The 11,435-nt window shown below is 43.0% G+C and overlaps 1 protein-coding gene across 2 annotated transcripts; it reads right to left on the minus strand.

Moving 5' to 3' along the window:
- Positions 1-6,604: 6,604 nt before the first annotated feature.
- On the minus strand, positions 6,605-10,951 carry LOC135092140 (uncharacterized). 2 transcript variants are annotated; one of them, XR_010262767.1, is made up of 3 exons: positions 10,184-10,951; positions 9,592-9,996; positions 6,605-8,768 (listed from the first exon to the last, which is right to left on the minus strand). XR_010262767.1 is itself a non-coding variant. In XM_063990394.1 (2 exons), the coding sequence occupies exon 1, from the start codon at positions 10,949-10,951 to the stop codon at positions 10,187-10,189; it is 765 nt and encodes a 254-aa protein (XP_063846464.1). In that variant the 3' UTR covers positions 6,605-8,768; positions 10,184-10,186. The 2 variants fall into 2 exon arrangements, 1 of the variants encoding a protein (XP_063846464.1); XM_063990394.1 differs by lacking the exon at positions 9,592-9,996.
- Positions 10,952-11,435: the final 484 nt, after the last annotated feature.

Genomic DNA, 11,435 nt, shown 5'->3' on the forward strand with positions numbered 1-11,435 from the left:
GTGGCCCGGGTTTCTGTGAACCTAAGCAGGAGGTTTAAATTAATCAGTGGGTTCTTGTGGTGAGTGCTTGGTGAGCCTAATTAAGGTAGGTTAACTGTGCCCTAGTTCTGCACTCATTACAATTGGTAGCAGAGCGTAGTTCTATGCCCTTTTGGGGAAATTGTTTCAAACTCCTGCTTGGGTCCAGTGCTTTTGGCAAAATCCACTTAAGTGTTAGTGTGGCACTACTCCTGCACAATGGAGGATTTGTTGTGTTTGGGTGATGTTGATGGCCAAGGTGTAGCTGGGGTTAAAGTTGAGTGTAAGGAGGAGAGCAGGGAGGTGGAAGTGACCCCAGAGGTAGTTGATAACTTAATCAGTACCAATGCTCAGTTATCCCAAGCAGTGGCACAACTGTGTAATAAGTTTGACCAAATGGGGCACATGCAAAACATGGTGTGGTCACGTCCTGTCCCCACTATTGGAAAATTCTCTGGAAGGGTACGGAGGGCCAGTGAGTTGGATGACTGGGTAGAGGATGCCACAGAGAAAATAAAGCGGCTGGGATTACAGGGCTCTGAGGGAGTGTCATACCTGTGTGGGTTCTTGGAAGGCCCAGCCCATCGAAGGGTCCGCAACAGTACTGTAAAGACTGTGTCTGACCTTTTTGATTGTTTGAGGTCTGCTTTTGGACCAGAACTGAATTATACAGACTTAGAAAAACAGCTGCATGCTCGGGTTCAACAGCCGGGTGAAGGAGTGTGGGAATTTGCTGATTCTCTGGGTGTTATTGTGGATAAAATGTACAAAGTGAGAGACAAGGGAGATAAAGAACGGCAATGGCTGCTAACTACATGGTTCTGTAGGAATTTGAGAGACAGAAAAGTAGGAGTGAAGTTGGGAAAATGGTGGGAAAAGCACCAGCCTGTGAAGTGGGAGGACATGATTCAGCGAGCAGCAGACCAAGTGAGTGAGGCTGAGCGGATTGTGAAGGAAGAAGCAGAGTTAGTGAGTGGGAAAAAGCCAGAGAGAGTTGTGAGGAGTACCCTTTCTTCACCATCTTGCTCCTTGTGTGGACAACATGGACACTTGGGATATCAGTGTGAACGGTTCAAGGAGTTGGTGTCCAAGACAGCGGGAAACGGGAGTCCTTGAGAACAAGGGGCCAGCTCTCAAGGCCTGACGACAGGGCCCCCACTACAGCTCAGATAAGGAGTGTGACTAATGTGACCGAGGAACGGAATGATGTAAAAAGAGGGAAAGTTAAGTTGTTTGGAAAGACTCTGAGGATAGATGCGTTGGTGAATGGTATACCTGTAAGTGCTATGGCTGATTCTGGTGCTGAAGTCAGTCTGGTGACAGAGGAATGGTACAAACAGCACCTCCTCCCCAAGCAAGCTGTGATCTATGGGATGGACATTCGGATTACAGATGCAAATGTGAGGGAAATTCCCTGTTTGGGTTATGTGAAGGTGAATGTGGAAATTGAGGGAAAAAGTGTTAAAGACTGTGGACTTTTTGTGAAAGGTGGTGGTGGGGAGAGTGGTGTGGTGCAGGGCACTACATTGCCAGTGTTGTTTGGGATGAATGTGTTGAAGGGAGCCGTGCACCTGGGGCTAACTGAGAAGTGGGGCAGGTGTGTCCGTGCCATTGAGGCAAAATTGAGGGTGACACAACAGCCTCTGGGGTTTGCTGTAATTCAGCAGCAACAGGATTTAGTAATCCCGGCTGGTACCAGAAGAATAATGAGAGTGTTTGTGGAGAGTTTACAGGAAGTAGATGTAGATAGTGTGGTGTTGGAGCCCTTAGTGCCTGGTGAGGGCTACTGGGTGCCTGAAGGTTTGTGTATATTTCCCAGTTATACCAGAGTGGTTAAGGGTGAAGGATGGCTGTCAGTGGGTAACCTGGGACAAGCAGATGTGCAATTCAGGCCACAGTGGAAGGTAGCCAAAGTTTCTCATGGAAGGGAGGTTACTGTGGGAAGAGCTCACACACACACAGTAGCTCAGACTGCACCTCCTTCAGTGGTTAAGGAGTTCAGGGACAGACTAGGGGTGCAGGTGGATGAGAGTCAGCTTGATTCAGCACAGTTGGAGAGACTGGATGGATTGATCCATGAGTACGGAGATGTGTTTGCTGAAAACGAGCAGGATTTGGGATGTGCTACTGGAGTGGAGCATGAAATTCACCTCAATAGTGCAGTGCCCATTCGCCTTCCATACAGACATATTCCTCCCCCATGTATCACTGAGGTTAAAGCTCATGTAAAGGGACTGTTGGAACAGGGAGTGATAGAGGAGAGTGTGAGCCCATATGCAGCCCCAATAGTGATGGTGAGGAAGAAAGATGGTTCGCTGCGACTTTGTGTTGATTATCGAAGGCTGAACGAGGTGACAGTGAAAGATGCCTTCCCATTACCAAGGGTACAAGACACACTAGATGCATTAGCCGGGGCACAGTATTTTTCTTCTTTTGATTTAGCTGCAGGTTATCATCAGATTCTTGTGCGGGCAGAAGACCGGCCCAAGACTGCTTTTGTAACACCATTTGGCCATTATCAATATGTGCGCTGTCCTATGGGGTTATCCAATAGCCCAGCAACATTCCAAAGGTTTATGGAGTATGTGTTTAGCGATCAGGTTTTTGTGACTCTTTTGGTGTATCTGGATGATTTGTTGGTGTTTGCTCGGAGTGTGGATGAGCATCTGGATAGACTGGAGGGAATGTTGAAGCTTTTGAGGAAACATGGGCTGAAGTTGAAACCTTCCAAATGCCACATACTAAAGCCCCAGGTTAGGTACCTTGGATTTATCATTTCTAAGGAGGGAATTAATACACACCCAGAGAAAATACGGGCTGTACAGGAGTGGCCAGTTCCGCGCACTGTTAGGGAGGTCAGGGCATTTGTCGCATTCTGCTCCTTTTACAGAAGGTTTGTGAAAAATTTTGCGAAGGTGGCTGCTCCGTTGCATGCTTTGATGAGTGGTGATTCTAAGGCAGCAGTGAGTGATTATTGGGGGAAGGATGAGGCCAGAGCATTTGCCTTGTTGAAAGAGAAGTTAAGTCAGGCTCCAGTGTTGAAAAGTGCAGATTACAGCAAGCAGTTTGTGGTGGAGACAGATGCTAGCTTTGAAGGACTGGGAGCAGTTTTATCTCAGGAGCATGATGGGAGGTTGCATCCGGTGGCTTTTGCAAGTAGAGGTCTCAGAAAGTCAGAGCGGAACATGAGCAATTACAGCTCTAGGAAGTTGGAGCTGTTGGCTCTGAAGTGGGCAGTGACAGAGCAGTTTAAGCACTATCTGGTGGGTGGACATTTTATAGTGCTGACGGATAATAATCCATTGGCACATTTGAACTCTGCCAAGCTTGGGGCAGTGGAGAGTAGGTGGCTGGGTGACTTGGGAAGGTTTGATTTTGAGGTGAAATACCGACCAGGGAAGGAGAATGGTAACGCGGATGGATTGTCGAGGAGGCCCCAGGAATTGATTGAGGGAGGGGAGGAAGAGAAGGAGATATGGGAAACCAGTCCTAACACCTCGGTAAAAGGGGTGGCTGTGATGCAGGTATGGCGTGGTGCCAGTAAGGAGCAGCTTAGGGATATGCAACAGTCTTGTCCAGTTGTAGGGAAGTTGTGGAGACAAATGATTGGTAGAGTGAGGCCAGCAGAACTAAGGCAGTTGCTACAAGTAGAGGAGTTTAGGCAATGGTGGAGAGTGAGAGGGTCCCTCATTATGAGGCATGGGGTGATCTACTGGCGTGGAAGGGAGACAGATTCTAGGAAGTGGAAAGTGGTGTTGCCAGTGAATCAGAGACAAGAAGTGCTTAAAGCCGCTGGGTCATCAAGGGGTTGCTAGAACAACGTCACTAGTGAAGGATAGGTTTGCTTGGCCAGGACTACATGAAGACATCAAATTGTATGTGGCAAAGTGCAAAGTCTGTGTCATGGGGAAGGAGGAGGGTGTGCGGGCCAAGACTAAGTTGGATACGTTGGAAGCCAACCGCCCCTGGGAAGTGTTGGCTGTTGACTTCACTTTGCTGAATCAATTATAGTGTGCAGGCGGCCCCCCCCCCCAAAAAAAAAGCCACTGGTGCTGTTGTGTCTTATTAAAGGTTAAAGGCACTGATAAGCAGTAGCACCCTTTTGACTTCTCTGTGAAGACAAAATAAACAATAAAATTTCTAAATTTCATATGAAGACAAAATAAACAATAAAATGACTAAATTTCACGTAGTTTCTTTTCTTTCCTCGTATCTATACAGTATATATGAATTATGTTCTGTAATACATTGTACACTAAAAACATAATTTTACTAAAAGGGGTTTAATAGGCACTCATATAGAATACCTAAGTTACCCCGAAAATGTAGACGATTTACCTGGTTTCGTCGTTAGATGGCGCAACTGGGATTGAAATTTTACTGTGTGACAACTCTTCCTCTATGTTTTTATATTCCTTAGTCCAAAGATTCTACATAATGACGGTTATACCGTCATTTTTCACTCTATGACTTTCCTTCATATCTTCACTCAATCTTTCATCTTCTACTCTTTACCGTCTGCTTTCACCCCCACTGTCCACCCCCCACTCCCCATCACATTCTACATAAGAGGATATAAGGCCTCAATGGGTGGGCTGGAGGAACCGACTAGCGAGTTTAGATAGCAACAGATGGCGCGCCGGTCGCCAACAGTTGATTGGGGCTTTGGTGGGAGAGGAGCGAGCTTTACTAGGATTCATAAATGGTTCCCTGCATAAGGAAGTGTGGCTGTTATATTTGTGGTGAAAAGAAGAGCACTCTGTAGGCAGTAAGACTCCATATATTCCCCACTGACACCAGAAGGTGCGTGTGAAAGACTGGTGACATGTTGACTGAGGTTATGTCCAAATTCAAATAAAAGGCAATGTCAATAAGGAGAACGCTGTCACGTCGGATGACTTCTCTTTTCTCGTCTTTGTCCGATGACTTCTCTTTTCTCGTCTTTAGTTATTTGTGATTGTTATCAAATACTGTAGGCTTTAAGCGATAGATGCTATTTAAATAGGTGTGGGGACTAGACAATACTGAACGTTCTGCTGGTGTGGAGTAAGTAGTGTGCTGGCACATGTTGGCCACATTTCCAGGGCACCGAGAAGGTCGCATATGCTACACAGACCTTGTTTAGGTCATTGAGATTAGGCAAGTTAATATTAACAGTAATGTTCTGCTGGTGTTGGCAGAACAGTGATCTCTGTTGAGGGCACAATACCTTCTGGCTTGCGTGGCACTGCTGCCAAGCATACTATTGGTTGAGTTACTGTCTCTTGAAGACTATTAGTCTACTCCATCCTCTTCTATTGTGCCGTGGTCTGCATGATGCCTTGCAAGACTTCATTACCTCCTGGCTGAGTGCAAAATTGTATATTTATTACATGGTCTGAAGAAAAAAAAAAATGTGGCATGCATGGCACTGTAGTCAAACATATTATTGGTTGAGTTACTATCTCTTGAAGATTATTAGTCTACTCCATCTACTCCGTGATCCGCCTGATGCCTTGCAAGACTTCATTGTTTATTTATTACATGGCCTGAAAGAAAAAAAATGCGTCTCCAGTAACCAATAGAGTAAGAAAAAAATAAACTTATTTGTTATTTTTGCATAAAATTCTTATCTTTGCAAAATTCCTGTAGATGTTGTAGTCTACATTGACCAAAAAGGAACAACAAAAAAAATATTGTTAGTTTCCTGGAAATTTCATTTTCACCAGCATATCTTTCTTTGTCATTTATCTGTCATGTTTCTGAAATACCATTTTGTTACTTGGGGTGTGAAACGGCTCCATCCTTTCAGTATCACTTGAGAGGAACTCACACTACCGGGCCCACTGTGATACCAAGGGACAGCTGCTCAGTGATGCTAGTAAGATGCAGGTAAGACATCTCTTCACTTATTAATAAATAAAATAATGTCCCTTATGCATACTTTCAACTAAAAAAAAAATAACATTATTTATATAGCAGTGGAAAATTTATAATAACTTAAATTATGCTGATTATAATTTTCTTGTTATTTTTTGTAAAGGCTGTTTTTCTATAGATGGCTATAAGAAACAGGACACTCACATTTATCTGGATAAATTATATGCTGTACAGTTTTCTATCTGCCCAGTGGGCAAATGTCACGTAATTCACGTGGAATACACGTGGATCCTGCACGTGGATTACTCATGGATATTTGATGGAAAATGCAAAATCGAATTCACGTGAAAATGAACACGTGGAATACACGTGTACAAATTCACGTGTAATACACGGTAATATCTGGTGGAATAATCCATGTGTTTATTTATCCGTGAATTATCTGAGCTTTTGTAGTTGATTCCAACAAGTTTGAAGGCTGCATTATCGTGCTCTGGTAATCTGCATGTCATCAGTGCATCCAGTCTCTCAGTATATGTTTCTGTATCATTTACGTAAGCTATAGTCGAATAGGCTATTATAAACAGAAACATATCCTTTACGAGACCGCACATTGTTGACAGGCAGGCTGGTAGAGCACGATAATGCAGCCTTCACACTTGTTGAATGCAACCATAGTACTGTGCAATTTCAGAATACAAGGTAGGCATGTAAAAAATACAAGTAATACAGAAAGTGTGTATATATATATTCTTCAGTCTTACACTTTTTCATAAATTTAATAATCTTCATCCTTGTAAAAATATCAAAACCAAAATAATTTCCATATTTTATGAAAAAAAAAAAAGTTAGTGCTTGCATTTTTATATATAAAGGCTTTCAAGATATCTGACTTGAATGAAGAATAACTGCAATATATAAATGGATGATCCCAGTAATACAAAAAATTAAAACTTTGTTTAGCCACAATCCATCCATAGCCTGACACCTGCTCCTATGCATTACCTCCCCATGCCATGGTCCAGAACAGCAGAAACCACCCTTGAACTGTGAGGGTGACCATCCGCCATCCCGGGCCACGACTCAATAAATGGGTTCCCATGGCACTTGTGCCTAGCATTATCCCTGGGCATGTGCCACAAGTGGGACTATAAAAGGTAGAGAAGAATGGGCAGATCCCCAGCCTAGTGTCACCCTAAACAGTAGAGGTATATAGAACAAGAGAAAGACAGAAATGGCTATGGGAAGTAAAGGACACCAACCCTCACTCTGACAAAGAGTCAGCCCACCACTCGGAAAAGTAAGAGAACGTAAAAGAAAATGGACAGAAAGCAAAGGGAAATGAGAAGGGAAAATATGTCAAGCGGTAAAAAGACCTGCTATGGGCTAGTAAAAGAGATCCCCACCCAGGGCCAGAATCAGTCGCCTCTTACGGCACACAGCCGACATGGAGAGGGCTACATTCTAGTATCTATGTAGCCCCAGGGGGAATATATGCAAAGAATACCAGGCCTGCCACAAGTACACAATATGCTTAAAACAATACAGACCACAGTTGTCAATGAAATTAAGCATTTTGTGAATTGATACTTGTGTAGCTCCATACTTTTTCATTTACGTAAAAATACATGGGAACCTAAGTGGTAGGCAAAAGCAAAATTATAAATTAAAATGTTATATCTATTACTAAATTACAAAATAAATCACTGTTAATAATACTAGTTTGCTTTTATAATCTGAGATCATTAATATCATCTCACATAAATATCATGAGGTAATATCCCAATCGGTTCAAATTTTACAGCAGTAAGTCTCTCTCCACATCTTAAAACCATTCTTAAGCTTGAATCCCATAACGACAAGTTGAAAGAACCAGGACCAGGTTAGCGTGGTGGCGGGAACAGCTTGTCTGAGGTTCGGTTCTCGGCGGTCCTGGTTCTTTCATTCTTAAGCTTCTCTAACATCCCCCCTTATACTGTTTACACATCAATAAATTTTGTCATTCTGATAGAAAAAGAGCTTCTTTAAGAGAGAGAGAGAGGGGGGAGGAAGGGAAATGTACACATAGTTACAATATATAAGGTCATCTGTGTACAATCAGTCATGAGATAAATTTACCAGCATTTTTTTAGTAACATACAAAATGAAAATACTTTATCTAGTCATACCCACTGCCACCAGAAGTCGAACCCGGGTCTCTTGAGTGAGAGCCAGGCAGCAAGACCCCTACACCACAGTGGTGTAGTGGTCTTGCTGTCTGGCTCTCACTCAAGAGACCCGGGTTAGACTCCTGGTGGCAGTGGGTATGACTAGATTTTTCACTGCGCTATTGCAGTTCATCTTGGTATGAAAATACTTTACTTCACCAAGGTCATGCATGAGACAAAGATTGGTTTGTTTTAACATTCTTGCAGATCTTAACTGATTGTAAGTACCATTTTACATCAGCTAATTTTCATTTTTCAATTTTGGAGCATTACGCAATTTTGCTGCAACTATCATTTGTATTTCTGTCACATTTGAATCTGAGAACTTTTTAAGCACACTCTCCTGAATCACATTGTATAACTTTGTTTTTCTAAAAGACAACTTGCCTCTCTGCCCAAGCATGTTATACTGACACATGAGGTTTTTGGTCATAAACCTGCACATCAAATTAGAGACCATATCTCTCTTATTATAGCCACCTATGCGGACGCACTGGTTGCACACTTCCATGAAATAACTGGGATTAACCAATTCATCCTCTAGATTCTGCACTTCTTCCAGGGAATTATTCCGTTTGATTGTAAGAGTACAAGCTGTGTCAGCTGGTTTACCACCACATGTGCTCGTATCCGAAACAGTTTTCCTGATGTCCAGCAGAAGTTGTAACACTCGCTTCTGAAATTCTATAAGAAAAAATAATACATAACTGAGGATGCTAAATAACTTCCCAATTACAAGAAAAATAAAATACACACACACACACATCAAGAGAAGAGTGGTATAACAAAGTGTGCAGAAGCCATGCAAGTTAAGGAGTGGGCATAGCATAAATGGACAAGGAACAGTAGTGGAGATTTATGGAATGAGTACAAAAGGAAGAGAGATTAATATGTCAAAATGAGAAGGCAGGAAAAAAAGAAGTTTGAGAAAAATATTGTAGATAAGTGATTATGAGTTTTTAAATAAGAAACTGAAAAATAGAGATGAGATTCTGAAAGTTAAAGTGAAAGGTGAAATGTTTGGTAATATTAATGAGGTAGTAGAAGTATTAAATAAATGTTTCTAAAGTGTGTTCACAAGGGAGAGGGAGTTTGCTGAGATAGATACAGTGTCAGTGGCTGGAAGGGCACTGGAAAGGGTACAAACATTAACAGAGGAAATTATAAAACTATTGGAGGAACTGGATGCAAGAAAGTGAGGAGGGCCAAATGGGGTATCAAATTGGGTGCTAAAAGAGTGCATACAACAATTAGCGGGTAAATTGAGTAACTTGATATGTCTCACTGGCACAGGGCCGGGAAAATACCAGTGGATTGGAAGAGGGCAACCATCAAACCAATTTTAAAGGTGGCAGTAAAGAGGATCCGTTAAACTATAGGCCAGTGTCATTAACAAGCGTAGTGGCCAAGATGTGAAAAAAAAAAAAAAAAACATATATATAAAGGACAGTTGGGTTAAATATTTAGAAAATTGAGAAACTGAAAATGATTGTGGGAAACTACCTACTATGCCATGCAATATAAGGCTCCATCCACTCTAGCGGGCAGAAGCGAGTTGTTTGCCCGCCGACATTTTCTCCACTTTTGCAAAAGACGAGTAAACTGCCTGTGACAGAAGATGAGGAATTTCATCGGGCATAGCCCGTTGCACCTGGCAGTACACCACTGCCAGACATACAAGGTACATTGGGAGCTTTGGATCCATGGCTGTCAGTTTGCCAGGGAAGTACATACGGCTACACCAGATGGTCATGTCTACCCCTCCTTCCGGCTAGAATCAGTGGTCTCATGTTGTCATACCGCAGTCTTCATCAGATTAAAGAGATCCTCTGCCTGACTGCACGGGTGCTCGTCTCTTGACTGGGGCTCAAGGGGCCTAGGCAGGCAGGCATTGCCACGTGGACGTAAGCTTCTGTGTGCCCGGAGGGATTTACCCGCTAGTGTGGACGGAGCCTAATACGTAATGAATATAACAGTGCAATAATGTTCCAGGGTATATCAACTAGGTCTATGTACTTAATATTGTTATGTTCAACTTTGTCATTTTGGGTACTAATCACTACATACAATTCCTCATAGTGATAAGGATTAGAACTTACTAGTTAGAGGGAAGCTGGATTCAGCATCTTCCTGGCTACCTTTGTGATTCTTTTGATTGTCATTACAAGGGTCACACCTGCTCTTGTTGTCTCTCTGGTTGTGTCTATCACGTCTATTGTCCCAGTCATAGTGGTCATGACTTCTATTTTGATAGTGTTTTTCATATCTCCTCTCCTGCTGGCCAGGGCTATCACTTCGGTCAGGTGTGTCAAGCTGTCTCCTGTCACCTTGGTCATGGCTTCTTCTTCGGTAAAGTGTGTCATGGTGCCTCTTGTCATGCTGGTCGGGACTGTCACTATAGTAAGATAGGTGGTCGGGACTGTCACCTTGGTCATGGCTTCTTCTTCGGTAAGATGTGTCATGGTGCCTCTTGTCATGCTGGTCGGGACTGTCACTATAGTAAGATAGGTGGTTGGGACTGTCACCTTGGTCATGGCTTCTTCTTCGGTAAGGTGTGTCATGATGTCTCCTGTCACCTTGGTCATGGCTTCTTCTTCGGTGAGGTGTGTCATGGTGTCTCCTGTCACCTTGGTCATGGCTTCCTCTTCGGTGAGGTGTGTCATGGTGTCTCCTGTCACCTTGGTCATGGCTTCCTCTTCGGTGAGGTGTGTCATGGTGGTCGGGACTGTCACCTTGGTCATGGCTTCTTCTTCGGTGAGGTGTGTCATGGTGTCTCCTGTCATGGTGGTCAAGATTGTCACCTCGATCATGGTTTCTTTTTTGGTAAGGCGTGTCATGATGTCTCCTGTCATGCTGGCCACTGCCATCACTGTTGTCAGATGACTTGGATGTCTTGCTGGATACCGAATCTTTTGTTGCACTGCACTCCATCATCCTCAGATAGTTTTCAAGAATGCGATACCTACCATCTGACATCTACGGTGGAGAGTTCTGAGAGCAACAGTGATCCTGATGAAGGTCTACTCATGAGAAAAAGGAGAAAACGTTGTAAGAAAAATCTGCCTGATGACTTTGTCAGCAGTGAAAACTTACATGGTAGGCATACCTGGTCATATTTGAAAACAATTTATGAAAGAAGAAAATCATAACAGTGAATACAACAGCAATACTATTGTTCATTAATAATTAGATTGACAAACTGAGAGAACTGAGAGGTGGGGGATAGCTGGGAAAACACAAAGTGGTTTGGTTAGCAAATTTCTTCAATCTCATTTTTGTCTACAAAGTGTCTGACTGTAAACATTTACAGGTGAAGGGTTTCCCCGGACTATTCACTGACTCCTTTTATTT

This window comes from Scylla paramamosain, chromosome 39 (assembly GCF_035594125.1).
Source record: "Scylla paramamosain isolate STU-SP2022 chromosome 39, ASM3559412v1, whole genome shotgun sequence".
Taxonomy (NCBI): Eukaryota; Metazoa; Arthropoda; class Malacostraca; order Decapoda; family Portunidae; genus Scylla; species Scylla paramamosain.